The sequence below is a fragment of the Columba livia genome, chromosome 8, assembly GCF_036013475.1.
Source record: "Columba livia isolate bColLiv1 breed racing homer chromosome 8, bColLiv1.pat.W.v2, whole genome shotgun sequence".
Classification (NCBI taxonomy): Eukaryota; Metazoa; Chordata; class Aves; order Columbiformes; family Columbidae; genus Columba; species Columba livia.
In genome coordinates this window covers 17,297,430-17,317,650 of record NC_088609.1, presented here as the reverse complement: position 1 = coordinate 17,317,650, position 20,221 = coordinate 17,297,430, and the positions used below count along the sequence as shown (strand labels likewise).

Sequence of the window (20,221 nt, the reverse complement as noted above, 5' to 3'; positions counted from 1 at the left end):
TGCCCTGACAGCATCCCCGGGACCCGGATGGGGCCGCGCCCACCGCCCCCGCACCGCAGTGCCCGGATGGAGCGGCGCCGCCAGGCCAAGGCAGCTTCCTGCCGCGGGACAGGAGGTTTCCTCCGCCCGCCGCCCCTCAGCCGCCACACGAGCGGAGCCGCGGGGCGGAGGCACGGCCCCTCTGCGGCCGGGGCGGTGCCGCCGGTGGCAGCAACGGCTGCCCCGGATCCAGTCCCTGCCGCGGCTTCCTGCTTCCGCCCCGCCTCACCATAGAGATGACAGGCGCGGCGTGGGCCGCGGGGCCTGCCGGGAAGGGAGCGGCGTGCGTGGGCCTCGTAGCTCAGCCGGCCGGCGGCGGTCCCAGCCTGAGGGAGCGCGCGGGCCGTCGCCATGTCGGGGGGGAGCAGCGCCGGCGAGTGGTGCCTCATGGAGAGCGACCCGGGCGTCTTCACGGAGCTCATCAAGGGCTTCGGTGAGGGGGACGTGGGAGCGGGCGCTGCGGTCACGCCGCTGGGCTGTCGGGACGGCTCTGAGGCTGCGGCCCCGCTGGCGGCTGCGGCGGGACTGCGGTTGCTCCCATGGGGGTGCCAGGCCGACGCTCCCATCGCGTCCAGTGGGGCGCTGCCCGGAGCCTAGCCGAAGGGTGCGGAGCCCCGGAGGGTTGAGCGCGACTGCGGCGTGGCTGCGGCCCGGCCGGTCAAGGGGACGCGGGGTGCGACTGATGGGCCGGGGCCCGGCGAGCCCCGCCAGCCCGTGCCGGTGAAGGGAGCGCTCCCATAGCGGGCGGGAGCGGCGTGGAATGAGCTCCCGTGGAAGCGGCAGCGCGGCCGTTGGGGGCGCGGGTGGGAGTGACCGTGTCTCCCGTGACCTCTGTGCGGCTGTCCCGGCTTCGGGCCGTGCTCTCAGCTCCCGGTGCTCCGCGCTGTGCAGCGCCGGGCAGCCCCACAGCCCGCTCCGGATGCTGCTGGCAGTGGCCGCCTTGCGGCTGGGGAGAACGAGACGGCCCCGAGCCCCCCGCGGGCTGCCCGCCGCGGCGCGGGCCTGCCGCTCCCAGGGCCGAGAGTGCCCGGCGGGTTGTGCAGCGGGACCCCTCCTGTGGCCCAGGACACATGTCGGCCGCTGCCGGAGAGCGGGATAAGCACGTACGGGGCAGGGGAGAACACCCGCATTTGCAGCCGGCTGGGAACGCGCTTGGATCGTGTGCCAGCTGAGTCAATTACAGAGACTCCAGGAGAGGAGGAGAAGGAACTGGCTGTAACTGATCTGAGCTGTGGTGCTCGGCAGGAGGGTGGGCAGCCTGCAAAGGACTGCTTTGGGTTTTAGGACACTGGGTGTTTCAGAAAAATGGACGCAATTTGAAATTGCTGTGTTCTCAGAAATTCAACTGTCACGTCGATGTTGTCTGTTCTGCAGGTGGAAAGAACATAGAGCACTTATTGAAAGGTTGCTAACACTTGATAACTCATTAAACCGTTCATAATTCTTTATGTAATTGTAGCATGTTGCCATTGTGAAATATTGTGCTTTGAAATTGTGTCCATCTTTTTGAAACACCCTGTATTAAATTTTATGTTGAATTGCTAACAGCAGATAAGCCTACACAGGATTTTGGCCAAAGAAGCAATATGAAGCAAGGTTACATTGATTTATAATTTCCATCACAGCTTTTTTTCACAAGTGAAGTCCAGACATGCTTCTCCTTTTGTGTTTGTATTTAATGAGATGAATCTTCCATATACTAAGTATTTGAACTTTTGGGGATCTGTCTTATGCACACATCTTGCTTGAGTGTATTGTTTAAAGCATTTTCAGTCTACTACTATGGGTCTTTCTCTGGAGATACCTATTTTAAGTTCTGCTTTGGACTAGCTGACTGTGTCTTTAAAAACAGTGTTATTATCAGTTGAGCAAAGCACATGAGGTGATTCGAGATATCATAATGTCCTCCACTTCTTTTTAAAATGCAGCTCTGTTATAAAGACAACATCACCATACACAGGAGAAATTCCTGAAATTATTTCTCTTGAACTGTCTAGTTTGGTTGGTTTGTTTTTTTTAAAGATGCATTAAAGCCTGTCAATGTACTTTTCCATAACGTGAACATACAAGTTGCAGATGCTAACCACACTTCTTCCATGTGTTTGTCTTTCCTGGCTGCATCCCATGTAAATGGGGTAGTTGAAGAGACCTGTATCTTTTCTTATTTCAGGTTGTAGAGGAGCACAAGTTGAAGAAATATGGAGTTTGGAACCGGAGAACTTTGAAAAATTGAAGTAAGGCCCTTTTCTAATCTGCATGGATTTTATTTGCCTTTGAAGTCTCTGAAAGAATGGGTACTAGACTCAGGTGGTTTTTTGTGGCTTTGTTTTTGTTTGTATTTTTCCTTCAGTTTCCACAGAAGTTCGTTAGGATCTTGAATTAATTGAATGTCTGGCAATTAAATTACTTTTTATTAATGCCTAGGTACTTAGTCTAGCTTTTCTGTTTTTTGAAGGAGATGCTAATAGCAGCTAGAATGTGAAAATAGATTTTTAATTATTTTGTCATTGGCTTGTGTTACATCCTTTGGCAAATTATTTGACAAACTTGTGTTCCTTGTTTTATCTTCCTTTGTCCTCATGTAACATAATATTACATCTGTTGCCTTAAATTAATATGCTGTAATTAAGTATTTTTGTAACTTGTTTTTCATGCAGAACCATTTCCATATGTGTGTGAAGTCAAACACTCGTTAGAACTTGCAATGGCTGTTATCATATGGAACAATTCTACCCTCATTAGGCAATACTAATTCTTTTATAATTTTGTCCGTGATGTGTTGTTGTCAGTGTTCACGTACAAAATTTTAAGAGAGATGTCACCTAACCAGGCCATATGCTGTTCCTGTGCAGATATCCTATGCTTGTATCATTAATCTTTCAGAAGATGCAGCAATTAGTACAGAAGATGTAGTTTTAGAATTTTTTGTCTGACTGGAGGTATTTCACAAGTGATCTGAATGGCAGAAATGTTACTTGAGAACTTGGTTTATTTGCTGCCTGCACTGTGTAGTCATGTGACACTTTATCAGGTTAGGTGTTCTGTTCACAAAGTAACAGCTTTGCTTCCTTGTGCTGTCAGAACTCTCTAGGCTGGAGTGATGGCCAGCTTCCTTTCCACACACATGTACAATATTTTAACTTAAACACTGAGAGTTAAAGAATGTAATAACACGTAGCGTTTTTCAAATTCCTTCAGTGGACCCACTGTTTAAAAAGACATCTCAGACTTCTGATTGGAGCTTAGGAGAAGTTTCTCATGCAGTACAGTAGCTCGTTTACCTTTCATGCATCTTTGTGGTGATGACCTTAAATTCAAGTTGATATGATGAATAAGTTTTTGCTTAATTGTACCTGTAGGTTTTGTAAGAATTGGTTCCTTTACTATTAAATTTTTGTTTCATGGCAATCCTAAATACAGTGCAATATGCAGTAAAAGCTGTTTACTATGCAAGACATGCAGTCTGAAAAGCAAGATGCAATTTTAGGAGAAGAGAGAACTGGATTTCTCCTACTTGTCAAAGAGAGAACTCAAAGCATGAAGTTAGACAAAAGCTCCTTTTTGAATATTTCTTTTATTCCTAAAAGGACAACCAAAACTTTAGTTCCAGCCCTTATATGTGACTGACAAATGTTTTCATATCTATTTATTGCTAACGAATTGAAATGAATGTCATGCAGCTGTAATAGTTACAGTAACCAGGAGAACTGGTCCTCACTTACAAAGATTACTGACTAAATGCTAATTCAGATTGGGATCGTCTAGCATATATGGAAAGGAGCCTGAATTGTGCTCTGTCTAATTAAAAGACCACATCTCAGAATTTCAGTGGAAGTTCCCTATGGTTAGAAAGAAATAATTAATAGAATTACAGTACCAGCATACAGGTAAATTATAGCAGAGCTTTCTGACTTTGATGTTTTTAATCAATACAGGTGATTTTTGTTGTTGTTGTTTTTTCCCCCCTATCAATTTTGTTTTTTAGGCCAGTACATGGCCTGATTTTCCTCTTCAAATGGCAGCCTGGAGAGGAACCAGCAGGTTCTGTTGTTCAGGATTCCAGACTGGATACAATATTTTTTGCTAAACAGGTAAGCCAAGTTCAGTATTTTTTCTTAGTTATGTCATGAAACATAGCTTTTAATACCAAAAGATAAACTAGCTTTTTGTTAATATGTACTCAAAAGTTAACGTTTTACAAGGTGCAATAACTTTAATGAATTCTGTGAGACTAAGAACTGGGTATTAAAAGGTTATTAACAAAGCAAATCAGATTGATCTGTCAAATCAGACAAAAATATCATCAGATATTTTACTCTTGTAAAGCTCTTGTAACTCTTCTGTGCAATAAAAAATTACTTGATAAATGTTTTCAGCACAATGGGAAAATTATTTTTTTGAAACCACTTTCAACAAATTCTAGGAAGAAATGTTTATTTTGATCTAGTTTTTATTTCTTATGTTTCTCAAGTGCTCTGCAGCTAGGGCAGTGTAACTCTGGGATAATATTTCCCTTGAAGAGTTTGCAGACCATTTAGCATGGAAGTTTTAAGTGTTTAAATCAGAAAGTTGAGTTTAAATGAGACATTACAGGAAAACTGTTGTTGTTAATGTAATCCACTGTGTTTTATTAACTAGCAAGTAGTACTGAAATTTTGTGTTAGCTTTGACAGGCTGCTCTATATGTTGTTTGGAAGCCAGAAAAGCAAGAGAAAGTAACCAGAATGAAAGTAGGAGTATTTAATAAAGGTTTCTAGCTCTTTTTGAGGACCTGCTTCTCTAACAGTGGTAAATGTAACAGTCCAAACAAGAAATGTAACCCTACGTGTGTTAATTCCAAAGCATTCATATCAAAGGGGAAATTTTTAGGTTTTCTATGAAGGCTAACACATAGAATGATTGTTGGGTTTGGTGATTTTTGTGTTGTTTTTGTTTTGTTTTGTTTTTTCCCACAAACACAGAGGTGTTTTGTATGTAAATTTCAAGATATAAACAAGTCTCCACACACTTGTAGTTAAAAGTGTAGAAATATTGAAAACAATGGAAACATTAGGTGTGTCTATAGCTCTCATGGCTACTCTGTACATGGGCTTCTGTTAATCTGTTGTAATCACTCTTTCATACTATTGCAGATCACTTTATTATTTGATTTTTATTTTTTAATACTGGTATCTTCATTCTTCCCTTGCTGCAGCGCTTGAGTCCTGCCAAGCAGTGTCCACTCTTCTTATGATACCATGATCAGCAGTAGATTGCCAAATGTCTTTACAGGTCTGATAAGCACTGGTTTAGGTTGTGATTTCTAATCCATCCAACACACTGTTAGTGATCAGTAGGCTGTGGCTACAGAACAGCCTTGATGCAAAGAACCTCAGGAAAAACCCTTGACATAACTCTCAAAGGGTAGTTAGTTGACAGGAGAAAATTACTCCTATATGAATCTAGAGAGGTTTTGTTTGTTAAGATGAAGGCAGATTTACATACTTCTTGTTTCTTTCCTGTGAGCAGAAGAGGTTCTTCCAGAATTGCTCTTCTGGATGCTGAAAAGTTTCATAGCATTTGTCTGCTTGCTCCACTTTTTTTTGCCTTTCCCCACCCCCTGCCCCCCTCTCTCTTTTTGAAGCATGACTGTTTAAAAGCAAGTAGCTTTAAGTTGGGGTTGCAGAATGTATATCAGAATATTTGGATAATGTTAGACTTGCTAATAATACCAGAAAATTAAAGGCTGACAAAGCAAAGTCTTTATTTTGTAGCTTTCTTAGAAGCATTCATATTTTAGTGTTTTCTTAAGCCTGAAACCTCTTTGTGGAGGTGTAGAACTTTCTAATCTTCCCCCTCCTTCAGCTGCTGCCTTTAAGGAGGGTGTGCTGGAGTGACTCTTTATAATTCATTAATTTCGGCATGGAAGGCTGTTTCTAGAAGTTTTCACTATTCTAAAGTAGTAGTACCTAGTTATGCCACTTGATGGCATGGAATATATGTTTGCAAAGAGTTTGGAATATTTTTTTCATGTTTTAGTATTGTCTGTTAGTGCAATGGCTTAGCATAATCAAAGCATTTGTTAGAGACATGTATATGCTTGCGTTTCATGTTGGTTCAGTTTTGCCCGGACTGAGGTATTGTGACAGGGCAACTAATGAAATAAATAGTCACAAAGAAATTAAAATAAAAAGTCAACAGATAAATGAGAGAAACTGGTTTTGATATTTTGGGGGGATTTTATAATACCAGTTTAGCTCTTGTGACTTTCACATTGGAGGAAGTTAGCCTAGCTAGAGATCCAACTGGACAAGCTCTGTTTTGAGGACTGGTAGGTTTTTTTCAAGCAAATGGCTGATCTGATGGTGCGGACAGGATGTCTTGGTCGTCCTGACCTGAACCCTTTTGGCTTCTCAGTTCTGTTCCTTTCTTGCAAGGGCTCAGCTGTGTATTGAACTTCCATGAGCCAGTGCAGCTCATCAGCCAGAAGTTCTCTATAAATTCTCTGTGCATGTTTTCTAGGCTGGTCTCCTGCCCCATTATGAGATGTATGTTTAGTGAGTCTGTACAGGTCAAAGCTGGTAAAAGGTGATAGAGAACAGGAGTTTCTTTATCGTAGTGGTGAGGTTATTGCATTTCTTGAAACTGTAGTCTGTGGATGCTTCTGGGTCACCAAGGAGCACGAGGGAGCACAAGCATTAATGTTAAACATTGCTATTGTAAAAGAGCAGTTCCTCCCAGCTATCATGCAACTAGGCTACTGTGCCCTTTTTGTTTATTTTCTCTATGCTTGTTTTAAGTCCAATTTTATGGTGGCTTTCAGGATGAAGTTTTGTTACCTTTCAGGACTCTTTTTCAGATGTTGAGACTTTTTTTTTTTTTTTTTTTTTTTTTTTTGGTTGATCTTAATTATGAAAGTAATGAGTAAAATAACCATATGTTCCTTTGTGGGCTGGAATCCCAGAACAAATAGGTTTCTTTTCTGGGTTAGCAAAATTTTAATGACATTTAAGATTACCGATCTCTTGATCTGTATCTTCAAAACCAGCATGACACTGAAGCCCTACAAATCTCAAGAAGTCTTTGACTCTGTCCTTTCCCATACAATGTCTGCTTTTAAATGTTACTGTCTAAAGATATATGGTAAAATCCAGTTTACTGCAGAGAAGTTTTCAAGTGTTGTTCTGAATCTTGTGTGAGCAAGGCTAATTAACTGTTAGTATGTAACAACAATTTAATATGGGAAGTAAATCATGCTGTTACAGCATAGCTTCATTTCTGTTCAATTTTAGTTAGAGGTTTCATCTTAAAAATTATTTCATAATGAGGGGAGCAGCTTTAGTTAGCCATAAAAGGCTGTAGCTCTCAAGCTGTATCTATCAAAGCATCTTCAAAATTGCATTTGGAGACACAGTTTTGATGAGAAGCTTGTACAAGCTCACATTTTACTCATGTCCACTTTCATAGCAATGTTGTAGTTGAATTCCAAATGACAACTAGATCTTATTCAAAGTTAAACCATGAGTATGTTGGGGGGTTGAATTTTAAAGTCTGTCTAATACGCATGCATATTAAAGAATTCTTTTTTTAATGGTCACTTCTGTGTGCACTTATGTTAAATTTGGCCTCCCTGTTATGCCTAGGTATGATTTGGTCCTCTATTTGAGGCCACAGAACTCTGGATGATCTTTGAGCTAGGATACCTAGGCACAATGAGGTGAGTTAAGGATACAATTTCAGCCTTAACTCTGAATTTCCTGATTTGTGTGTTGCTTAAGTAGGCCCTTGCTATTATTTTTACACACAATGGCTACAGGATTGTACCACTCAATGTATTCAGCTATCTTCAGCACTGTTTGGAACATCTATATTCTGTGCTGATCACTGCAGAAGTGTCTCTTGACAAAAAAAAATGCCATTGTTGCAGACTTATGTATTAAATTATTTTAATAATCTCTTCAGGTTTTATTATTGAAGTACTGGTATCATGACTTTGTTTTGTGCCATGTATTTATTTTATGCTGCATTGTGGTGATATAACATTAACTTCATTAATTGGAAATAAAACACATATACCTTCGGAAGGAGGATCTAAATAATACTGTTAATGACAAAACATTGGTCTTTAGTTATCTTTGTGCCACTAATGGAAGTATATTATATGTATCCTTTTAACATTTCCAATATTTCAGTTGATTTCAAACTCAAAATTTTTGATGTTTTCAGTTTTGGTAATGTTAAGATAGACCAGATATCAGTGTTAAAGCTAAACTTGAGAGATCACATAACTTACAAGAAGTGAACTTGCAACACATTTAATCAAAGTCAGAAAGCAGTTTTCGGGAATTGAATATACCTATAGGAAGATTGTATCTTTATTCCAAAGAAATAAAATTAGATAGGATTTTCAAACAAGAATAAGTTTCAGAACTTTATCCTAATGCTGATTTTTCCACATTGAACTTTTAAAGGCAACTGTTCTGTAACATTGGGATGCTTGGTAAGTGAACCTCAGAAATTTGCTGGTTATACTACCAATTACAGCACAGGGTTATCCGTGGCTTTTTGGCAAACAAAATACATAATCTACGAGATGGAGGATGCAAATCAAGAACTGCAAGTGCTTCAGCCTTAAGTTGACCCAGACTCACTGAGTCCTTAGGGAAAGGTGCATGGTTTTGAAGTTACACATCTTAACTGAAGAACATGCCAGAGCAGCCTGTTCAAGTGGGTCTGTTGTTTTAAGCTAAGCTTCACTTGATGTTGTGGCAATATTCTCAGGTTTTTTGAGGTCATCTCAATAATGTGCATATATATATATATATATATGTGTATATATATATATGTATATATGTGTATGTATATATATAATTGTTTTCTTTCAAAATACACCTTGTAGCTTTGCTAGCAAAATCTTTCAAATATGGTATCTGCTTTAAGTTGGAGTCCTGAATACTGATCAATCAAATATCTCACCAGGACTTCCTGGACAAAAATATACAGACAAATGTTGGGATTTCTGGACAAATACAGAAAATCCTCTTAGGTTTACTCAAGTCAAAATAAAAAAAAAAAATCTTTCTGAGACAACCTGCGTATAATATCATACTGTCTAAATGCAGAAAATGTTTTCTGCCAACATTGAGGCACCTTAAGTAAGAGATACCCATCTACCTTCATTTCCAATGTATCCTGACCGATTTCTCTCTTGAAGGACTCGCTGCCCTGTGTGTATAGCAGTGCTGGACTGGCTGGGTGCATTGATAGGGTGCTGTGGCTGTGTGACAAATGAACCTTGCAGTCATCTGCATTTGATACTGCTGTTACCCACTCCTCACTCTTTGCTCTTCCCCATGAATTACCACTAGCTGGGGACCTCCATCCATTTGGGAGTTCTGTCATCTAGGTCCAGGAACACTGTATTCTTACACATATCACCTGCACTTGCTTCTATTCCCCTGCTACAGGACTGTTCCTGCTGCCTTTTCCTCACCTGCCTCTCACTTTCTGAAGAGTATTTGTCATTCTGTAATGTATTTTTATTTCAACAGCTGGGCACGACTGGTGTAAGACCTGCATCTGCTCTGTATTGTGTTCTAGCAGTAAGACAAGATTGTTTAGCTTGGTTCTTATATATTTAAACAGACTCACGCTGTAGTTAGAATACAAAAATATGTTTATGCTGAAAGGCAAATATTATACTTGAGACCACAAATTCCCTGCCAAGTTTAATTTTTCCTGCTATTTTTGCTGTTGTTTAAAGCTCCTGTATCTGGCTGGTCCAACACTGTTTCTGTGTTGATCTTGCCTTTAGGCACAAAATGTCTCTTAATTTCCCTCTCCTTTTTTGAAGCCATTATTGGGTTAGTGGTCTGCCAGAACTGATTGTTCCATCTTGATTTTTCAGTAAAAGTAGTTACCAGTTGGTGCTGTCTCTCCCTCTAATGTCCTGTATTAGTTATCATTTATCAAGTGCAGTTTGCTGTAGTGACCTTCCATTCACTGTAATAGTACAGTTCTAATAGTTTGTCACCACAGATCTCACCATGTACTTTGTCTGTCAGCTTAATTACGATATTTGTAACAATTGCTTTACGTTAGCCCTCTCTGACCCACTTGGGATCTTCTGCTTTCATCCTAGCACTACTGTCATGACTGTCTCTGATACCATTCTTTTGTCACAGCTCAAAGAATCTTTAGTTCTTCTTCCTTTCCAATATTATAGTATTAATTCTCTCAAATTATGTCATTCTAGTAGTCTGTGGTTTGTGGGTATTTTGATGGATTTCCCTTCTATGTCCTTTATTTTGTAATTGTGTAAACTCTAGCCTTGTGTACCTGCAGTTTGTTTAATTTGAGTTTCAGTTGCTAATATGTTCTGCATGTGTAGTTGACTACCATTGATTACCATTTAAGTCAACTAGATTGTATTTTTCTTAAATTAAGATGTGCTTTATTAGTTTTTATCATCTGCAATAAACAGACATAATCCGAACTGAGAATACCCTGACGTATAGAAAATTAATATATGCTGTAGTTTATAGTACTAACATAGTAGGCTTTCCTTTGTTAAGGACTAGCTTTAATTGTAATTGGTTGTTCTTTCTCTTTTTTTTTTTTATTTTTTTGTTAATTATTTTCTCCTTTCTTGTTGGAAGTGGTTTTGCATTCAGAGCCCTGAGCTAATTTTCATTTTTAATACGAAATCAATACCCTCTCTCCCAGTCCTAAGGTTTAAGTAGTGTTTTCAGTTGAAAAATGGTCTCATAGACTTAAAATACATTATTTTTCCTTCTCTGTAGCCCACTGAGAAAAAACTGCCGAGGCAAAGTCTTACTTGTGTTTTAGTCTTACACCATTTGATTGCTGTGCTTTTAATTAAATCTCAGGTTATACTTAATAATCCGTGTAGTGTCTCTCTTTCTTTAAATACTGAAATTTAGTTTAGGTATTACTAAGCAACATTAGAGACATGGATGTAATATGAAGGGATTTGTTTATATTTTCTAAAAATGGCATATTTAACGCTTAGGAGCCGTGTAATGCAGAGTAGTAAATTAAATGTTAGGTTGGAAAGGATAGGTAGATTGTAAATTAAGAAAAAATTGAAAAATATAAAGTTTCATATGGCTTATTATTCAGCAAACCATCTTTTAAAAAATCTTTGTCTTGGAACACTTCTAAATTTTATTAGTTTATCCCTAGGATATCTTAATTTTTTTGTCCAATGCAACCTTTCTATAAAAATTTCAGGTTCCATAATGTACTTTATTGAATTCTGATTATTTAAAGGACATTCTCTTTGGGGGAGTTGACTTTTTTTTTTCCTAAGATCATAGATTTAATAATGTAATTTGGCAGCTTGCTTTGAGTAGTGCTTTATTTGTTTTTTTGCTGAGATCAGAGGGTTGCTGTATTTCTTCTATGTCCTTTATTAATAATTTTAGGGAGGTGATGAGTCAGAGTGACAGTTTCGAAGTAGAATTGTGAAATAACAGTTTTATCAATGAATTGTATATGACAACCTTGTAGAGCTCATTTTATTAAGTCTCCTGCAGCAAAGGCTTTTTTGTGGCTACTCAGACTAGAGTTGCTGTCTGGTTTAGGGTGAAGCTCCAATGTGAATTGGCCCAGAAAGCATGTGCTTGTAATGAAAAATGTTGTCCAGCTTAAATTAAATTTTTATCACCAGTACTGAACAAATTCTTGAAACTTTTTTCTAGGTAATTAATAATGCTTGTGCTACTCAAGCCATAGTAAGTGTGCTATTAAATTGCTCTCATCAAGATATCCATCTGGGAGAGACTTTGTCAGAATTTAAAGAATTTTCACAAAGTTTTGATGCTGCGGTAAGTGCCTACTATTTTCTGTATTTTAAGTACCATAGTGTTATATCTATGTTGGCTTACAATTTGATTTTGTTAATTGCTTTCAGATGAAAGGTTTGGCACTAAGCAATTCAGAAGTGATTCGGCAAGTTCACAACAGTTTTGCCAGGTAACGCGTGCTTTAAATCTGGGCAAAGTTTGAGCAAATTCTTTTTCATCTCAGATTTTTTTTTTTTTTAATTGCAGACAACAGATGTTTGAATTTGATGCAAAGTCTTCAGCAAAAGAAGAAGACGCATTTCACTTTGTAAGCTATGTTCCTGTTAATGGACGGCTATATGAACTAGATGGCTTAAGGGAAGGGCCAATTGATTTAGGTAATATTTTATATTTTTTCTGAACATCCTTCATTTTAACAGTAGCTTGTTACAACAAATCAGTTGTATACTATATGATCAAACCAAGTCATATATGAAAATAAAGCATATCTTTAACATTCTCTTAGTGTGCTACTCAAGCTCGTGCTTCTTTGCAGTTATTTATATTATTTTAGTTTTGTTGGTCTGAAAAGGAAGTTTTCTTCCTGCTTCTCTGCGTTTCTGATTATTTCTCCATTCAGTAATCAAATGAACAGGTTGTGCAATCCAGTGGGCTTCTAATACCTTAATAGTTTTGTTGCAAGAGAGAAGTTCACATAACCCACTTCTTGTGGATGTGTGCTCTCTTTACCTGAGGAAATATGTTGTTGTTCTGAGCTGTCTCTAACAAAACCTGGTAAAAACTGGTAAAACCTGGTAAAATTATGTAATCTTTTAGGCTTTCCTTACAGTTCTTTGTGTGCAATTCCTTTTGCTAATATTTGTCCCCATGTCTTCCTTTATGTGGTATTTTCACCCAAGACAATTCCTGTGTCATGTTTTCAAAGCTATTTTGTTTCCCAGGTTGATTACAAACTATCAATTTATTTTATCATTTCTTTCTTCTGTGGGAGCATGTATACAGCTGACTTCGTACACTTTTTATACATTATGTGTCTGGTGTTTACACACTGGCCTCTTTCTTCTTAGATAGCAAATATTTTTCTAATGGCTTAAAAGATAATATCTACTTGCAGCATAGTTTTCTTCTCTGTAAAATTTGTTCCTGAATTGTGTCTTGTAGTATTACTTAAGATGGCACACATACCGCCAGTTATGTCTGGAAAAGCTCTACAGTGCCTTTCATGTGTCTGCACATGTCTGGTATCATCTCAATATGCTCCAAACTCCATTTCCAGAGTGTTTTCCCAGTTTTCTTGACAGTTGTATTTATTTTTAGGCTGAGTAATGACTTGCTGCTAAATCGCACCTTTAGTCTGGTTAGAGAGATTGTACAGTCAGCAGACCTACCAGTAACATTACTTTTATGGTCACAAGATCATGAGTCTCTCCATTTGCTTTAAGGTCTTGAAATTGTTAAGATGACATTATCAACTTGTGAAATCACCTCTAGTTATTCTGTCATTTATCTTAAAGTTTTCTATCATATGTCCTTTAATATTTTTTTAATGGAACAGCTGTAATTATCCAAAGTTTTTCTTTTGCTGTCTACTTTTACGTTGTCATACCAACTAGTTTCTTTTGTCATAGAAGTCTTATATAGCATACTTTTCACCCCTGTTGTTTCTTACTATAAAAAAAAGTTAGATGCTTATGCCCTTAAAAATGAGTTTTCCTCCATTGCTTTGGCCCAGTACATTATCAGAATATTGTTATTTGAAAAAGTGTCTTGCACCTCTTAAAAAAAATCACCTGAGTAATTTGAGACTGAAGTTGCCAAGGAAAAACTTGTTACATACTCTGAAGTTGCTGCATAAGCCTGAATTATACAAGTCTTGAATTTGCAATAAATTTTGCAAAAAATATTTTTTGTGTTTATTTTCTAGGTGCATGCAATCAAGATGACTGGATAAGTGCTGTACGGCCTGTCATAGAGAAACGTATACAAAAGTAAATGGTCATGATGATGCTTTTAAAACATAGCACTTATATATGTTTTAAAATTCCTGCTTATTCCAATTAAAGGCTTTCAACTGAATTTCTAAGAAATTACTCTTACGCATCATTTTTTATGTGCATAACACTGAGTGACTTAAGAACCTATTGCCCAAGATGAGCCAAATGTGATGGTAGATAAGTCTCAAATGTGCTGTGTTCCTGTATGATTAATCCAAGTAGTTATTTGTGTAGTGAAGAGAGATCCTATTAATGCTCTGAAAAAGGAAGAGCGAGATGATGAATTCTGGTAGACAACTGCGGGTCTTTGCGAGTGAAAACTAAGAGTGCTGTTAGCATGGATAAAGTTTGGGTGCATGCGTATAATTACAAATACCAGATAATAACTATATTCATACAGCTGGTATTTAGAGACAGCAGGTTTTTCTTAGGTGTGTGGCTTAGTTTAGAAATTTAAGCTAGAAAAACATGCTATAAAAGTTTTCCTACTTTGTAGCTCTGACCCCAAAATGCAGCCCCAAAAGTGTTACAAGTTGATTTTATGCCATTTCTAGAAAATAATTTTCAAAGTCCTTTACTTGAAGACCTTTTTTTTTTTTCTTTTGGTAAGCAAAAAGTTGCTACCAAATTGCATTTGGAGAATTTAAACTCTGAAATGCCTGCTAGTCTAATTGGTGAATGTACTTTTCACATTGTATGAAGTCTCCAACTTTTTCTAAAAAGCAACAGTAACGAGAAAGTAAAAACTATTGTGTGCAGCAGTCTTGTGCAAGTTTTTTTGTCAACTATATTATGTTTTGGTTTGGTTTTTAGACAGTTTCAATATTTATTTTTTGTTTATTTATTGTGACCATAGACAGGAATAGTAATATTTTGGGATAGAAACTTATTAGGAGTTATATATTGGATAGTGCTCATCTGAGGTCTAGTTTTTATTTTGTGGCAAGATTGAATCTGGAGCACAACTTTAAATTAATAGATCCGTGTAGGTGGGGCTTTTTCCACAAAATTAATTCCCTTGTGTTGAAATCGTGGAGGAAGTTTTTTGAGTTGTCATGTCAATGATGAATTTTGAAAGTGATTTTTTTTGTTTCTCATTTAGATACAGTGAAGGTGAGATAAGGTTTAACTTGATGGCTATTGTATCTGACAGAAAGATGATATATGAGCAGAGGATTGCGGAATTACAGCAGCAACTTGCAGAGGTAGGCCACGGTATTTAAGTTGCTGGGGTAGTTCTCTGATAATAGTTCTGTTTCTTTGCTTTATTATTCACCTTCTTTCCTTGCTCTAAATGGAGCATCACTAAACAGAGAGCAGGGAAGGATTACGATGTATCTGTCTGGTTAGTTCTGAGTGAGCTAGTTTGAGCGCTTGGTACAGCATGACCATGTCATCATGGCTCTGTCTTGACTCATTTGCTGTAGTAGCGGAACTTTTCCTGGTACCTGAGCTAATCTGCTTATGATTAACTGCACAAATTTCCTGAATGTTCCTGTAACTATAAGTAAAACTGAATCTTTCTGTGACAGAAATACTCTTAAGACAAGACTTACTTCAATTAAAGAAAATAAAAATACAAATGCAGTAATGTCATCCATTTAACTTTTTCTTTTGTGTGGAAGGAGGAGCCCATGGATACAGATCATAGTAGTAATATGTTAAGTTCTATACAATCAGAAGTTGCAAAGTACCAGATGTTAATTGAAGAAGAGAACCAAAAATTAAAAAGATATAAGGTACGTAGCCTTTGCTTTTTTAATGAAACTTGGAAAAGTTGTAAGAAAAAGCCAGCTTTTATATCTATGGGAGGCAGTTGCAATTAATCTGAAGGAATTGGATGGGTACTTGGAAGACAATGTTATGTAAATACATGTTGCATTCCTGAATGTGCAGGTTAGTTATCAGGTTGCTTCCTTTTAGGATAAGACTTACAACTCAGTTTGTCTCTGTAGTTCCCTTTGTTTTACCACTTCTTTGTTTCTCATAAAATATTTTCTTTAGGCACAGTGAGTTCTAGAATTTGAACAAAGAACTTGCTCCATGTGCCCCAGAAGACTGATGAGCCTTTTCTTGCTGAAGTTGCTCATTACACTACTACACGTAAAAGTGGTCTATTACTAAGTAGGCTTTTTTGGTTGTTTTTACTAGAAGGATTTAGATGTGTTAGTCATAATTCTTTTTTTTTCTACAGAGTATTCACATAAGCTCTCCCAGCTCTGGTTGTTAGTAATGAAGAATGCTGATGCATTAGTTGATAATGAAAGCTAACTGGCAGATTCTGTGAACTTTGTGTATAGATCCTTTCTGCACATTTATCTCCTAATCTGACATACAGCTACTTACATAGCTTTTAGTGCAGGAGCTCTGATAGGGTACTTGAATTGTTCTTCTGTTATAGCTTACCTGCTCGTACTATTAATGAAAATCAGAGATGGGAAAGTTTCTCTGAGGTCCTCACTTGCAACTTTTTTTTATAATTGCCTAATATTTTTAAAGGGATATTTTGAGGGAGGAAAAAAAGCTGGGTAACTTTTTGTTTTATAATCCCTTAACCTGTTTTTCTTTGGGTACAGAAGGTGGTTAGATTAAAAATAAATTTTGAAATAAATATACATATCAAAGGAAAAAGAAATAAATGTTTTCACTAGTTTATAGAAGGTACAGACCAAGACTTCAATAATTCTAATGATAATTTCAGATATATCTCTACAGTAAATGTTTGAAGTTGTGAAGTATTACTCTGTCTCTAAAGCTTCACCGCATCAGGATGCAGTTTAAGAAACTATTAAAAAACAAACAAACAAACAAACATGTGCTTTACCAAGCGTGAGAGTGAGCAAACAAGTGAAATGGGGGGCAAAAAAACCTTAAAGTTCCTCATTGTATGTGGGCAAATTTGTGGAAACCACTTAAAAGTCCACACTTTTTTTTATGTTGGGGTATCTGCTTGGGGTCTGTGGAGGTCATTCCTCTCAGTTGAAAATCCAGTGACCTCTGTTTCTGAAGGACTGAACCCTTGTAGAAGCTGCAAAGTGTTTAGTGCAACAAAAGTAGTTATTCTGTTGCATTATAGAAAGGTTTAAGTCTTCAGTATTGGCTGAGGCCACAACTGCACAAGGGACTGTAAAAATACATAGGTTGAACTGTAATTTAATTTGAGGGGGGAAAAAAAGTGGGTATTTCAATAGTATTACTTGTCAGTGTTAAAGCATTGAGGGTTTTTTGGCTACTATGACAAAACACCATTTAGAGAATTTGTACCTTAAGCAGTAAATTCATCTGATATGCACTTTCTCACAGTGTGCTCAGAATTCTATTGCTTCAACTTTACTTTTAGCTGCCTGAATTGTAAAAAATAACTACAGCTCTTGGTGGGGAGACCACCAGGACAGGGAGGGGGAAAATACCCCTTTAGACATATAATAATTCTTTTAATGCATTTAATTTATTTTTAGATTGAAAACATTAGAAGAAAACATAACTACCTGCCTTTCATCATGGAATTATTAAAGACTCTAGCAGAGCACCAACAGTTAATACCATTAGTAGAAAAAGTGAGTATTTGCAAGCTGATTTTTAGGAAACAGTGTATTACTATGATTCTTCATACCTGTACTTAAATTTCAAAATGCAGTCAAATGTCTTGGAAGCATAAATGGCATGGGTTTATTTAAAATGCTACATTCAGGTGTATTGCTAGACTGGGGATTTTGGGACCAACTAACTTTGCACTGTTGTGCAAATAACCTAAAAAAAGTTCTAATGGTGATATCGGCAGAAGCAATTAGGTATCAGCTAAACGATCACATTACAAGGCATAAGATGCTACATGGGAAAGTCCTATTAAAATTGTGATGTCTAGCTCCAGTTGCTTTGTGGTAGCGTTATATTATGTTAATATCCCTTTCTGAACTGAAGATCATTTAAATATGTACGTACACAGATAAATATGTACAAGATTGATCCCTTTTCCCAACCTGGACTCTTGAGTAGTCAGCATTTTGACCTATCTAGTTGTCGACACTAGATGGCAACCTTTGTACAGAGGTTCTGATAATTTAGGTAGTTTGAAATTTGTTGTCTTCAATTTCTCTGTTCTTGTACTGATTTACTGGCTAATTGTGCTCCCCTTTTAAAGTTGTCTAGCTATTAACGTTGATTTAATATTAAGGTTTGTATTAAGGATTGTTTATTATTGTGGATCTGTCACTTTGGCAAGGTTATTAAACTGTATGTCTAGTCCAGTACTCGAATTGTAATCAGATCAGTGCTGACTTACATATCTGCTCAGGCTGCCATAGACAGTATCCCTGATTTTGAACTCACACTGAAAAAAGAATCTCTATATTATTATCACAAAAAAAGAGCTAAATATTATTTAATGAGCATATTCTTTAGCTGAATTTATTTAGGAAAGTATGTTTGCAGGCCAGGAGTTTATAAGACGGTAACTTTTGCATTCGGTTTTTAATCTTTTCCTTCTTTGGGTAACTTGTGGAGTTTTAATCCAGCTTCGTGTTAGTAGGAGTTATTTATAACACCATCAAGCTTCTTTTACAAGTAAATTCCCAGTGGACCTGAGTAGCTGGTGGTAACAGATCTTAATTCTAAACCACTGAATTAGATCCAGTCCTGTCCAATAATAAATGGTAACAAGCAGCGGTCTGATTCAGAATGAACAAATGTTTTGGCAGAAAAATGGCTAGTACTGCATCTGAATTGTCCCCTCTTCTTGCCTAACCTTTTTTTACTGAATTCGTAAGGAAGAAAATGCTATTTTCTGCCAATTCAAGCTATCTAGAATTTGGTATAAGTTATATGAGGATCTGTTTGTAAATATCTTGATAGGAACTCTTGTGAGTTTTTTTCCACTCTGCTCTTTTGAAAGATGTAAAAAAAACTAAGATCTTCGTTGCTTCAGAGTTTTTAATTTGTGATAATCAGTAGATCTGAACGCCATGTTTTCTTGTGTCATGCAATGTTTTCACTAGGAAGAGTTATTTCTATATTAAATGAAATTATTATGAAGGTATGAAAAGTGAAGGTTAAACTGTGTTTTAAAAATAGTGTTTTTTTCCCCGCTTTCCTTTTCCCTATGGAAGTTACCTAATCTTTTTTTTTTTTTTTTTTTATATATATTTAAACTTATTGGTATTCTTGAAAGGCTTTATATAGGAACCTAGTAAAATAGTAGTAGATACTTCTGAAGGGTCTACTTTTTTTTTTTGGTCTCATTCTACAGTATTTTTTATTGAATGTTCAAAATCATAGTAAGTAGACATTCAGAGCTCCAAAAAGAAGACCTTTGTCTTATCAGAGCTTAACGTCATCTCCCTTTTGTTTTTTAGGCAAAAGAAAAACAGAATGCCAAGAAAGTTCAGGAGGCCAAGTGAAGATGAGTTTGAAAAATACATACAATTATGTGCTTCTGAAACTATTTTCATGACAACAAATAAAACTTTTCATAAACTTTAAATTTTGTCCAGCGCACGTTTGACAATTGTAACAGTTTGTCTTGTACTGTATGCACGGGTCTAATTTTCTTCCTTCCCCTGCATCTTGTGCATGTAGTACTGCTAAATAATGTTTAGGTTCTCTTGGTCACGTTCAGTATTTAACAGTCTGTCTGATTTCTGAAAGTTTTGGAAGTGGACCTAAAAATGTACAAGGGAAATGTACCCATTTTGTCCCACTTGAATATGATAATGATACAAATGCCAGAGTTTAAGTATAAGCATGAGCTTTCTTTGCTCGTCTTTACTAACAATTATATTATTATTCAATTGTTCAGTGACATACCCTGTGTCTTTGTTTTTATGAAGTATGTGTCTAATTTTTTTACAAAATCGGAAAGAATGAATTTAGCTGTAGAAACATTTGCAAAGACAGATGTATAATCTCAAAAGATCTGCATTGCTTTAGTAGAAAATATAATAAATATTCCCATTTTTATTTTGGCAAACTTTCTTCTGTGGTATTTTATTATTGGATAAGATGATTATGATATGTATTGGATATCATCACCCTTGTGACTTTAAGTATATATGCTATAAATTTGGGTTAGAAAGAAGGCATACTGTTTCAGGGCGTTAATATTTCTGGATATAAGGTAGTACTGTTCTAGAGTATGTTAAATTTAAGGTCAATTAAACAGCATTGTCCTAAAGACTTGGGAGGTAAGAAAAAAACATGCATGAAAGATTCTTGTTGATAACAATATTGTAATGGAAGATGCTTGACTTGCCTTCTGTGGATCAAGGAGAATGTCTGGGGAATGGAGCTGATGTGGTGTCCTGCTGCCTTAGGTGTCCTCCTACATGAAGTATGAATTGGCAAGTTGTTTAGGTAAGGATAGTAGTGGGCCATTGTAACAATACA

General features: G+C 37.4%; 1 protein-coding gene across 2 annotated transcripts; it reads left to right on the top strand.

Moving 5' to 3' along the window:
• Positions 1–155: 155 nt before the first annotated feature.
• On the top strand, positions 156–19,805 carry UCHL5 (ubiquitin C-terminal hydrolase L5). 2 transcript variants are annotated; one of them, XM_065072320.1, is made up of 11 exons: positions 156–472; positions 2,210–2,273; positions 4,025–4,130; positions 11,742–11,867; positions 11,954–12,015; positions 12,093–12,223; positions 13,771–13,834; positions 14,943–15,045; positions 15,466–15,579; positions 17,299–17,397; positions 19,192–19,805. In XM_065072320.1, the coding sequence occupies exons 1-11, from the start codon at positions 391–393 to the stop codon at positions 19,234–19,236; spliced, it is 996 nt and encodes a 331-aa protein (XP_064928392.1). In that variant the 5' UTR covers positions 156–390; the 3' UTR covers positions 19,237–19,805. The 2 variants fall into 2 exon arrangements, with proteins under 2 accessions (XP_064928392.1, XP_064928394.1); XM_065072322.1 differs by lacking the exon at positions 156–472 and adding an exon at positions 7,662–7,735 and having other exon boundaries at positions 2,204–2,273.
• The last annotated feature ends 416 nt before the right edge of the window (positions 19,806–20,221 follow it).

What these genes read in the sequence shown, in the direction of transcription:
- UCHL5 (XM_065072320.1), top strand. Translation starts at nt 391, where the DNA reads ATGTCGGGGGGGAGCAGCGCCGGCGAGTGGTGCCTCATGGAGAGCGAC. An exon ending in ATAGAGAAACGTATACAAAA is followed by an intron (nt 13,835 to 14,942) that starts GTAAATGGTCAT and finishes TTTCTCATTTAG; the next exon opens with ATACAGTGAAGGTGAGATAA. An exon ending in AAAAATTAAAAAGATATAAG is followed by an intron (nt 15,580 to 17,298) that starts GTACGTAGCCTT and finishes ATTTATTTTTAG; the next exon opens with ATTGAAAACATTAGAAGAAA.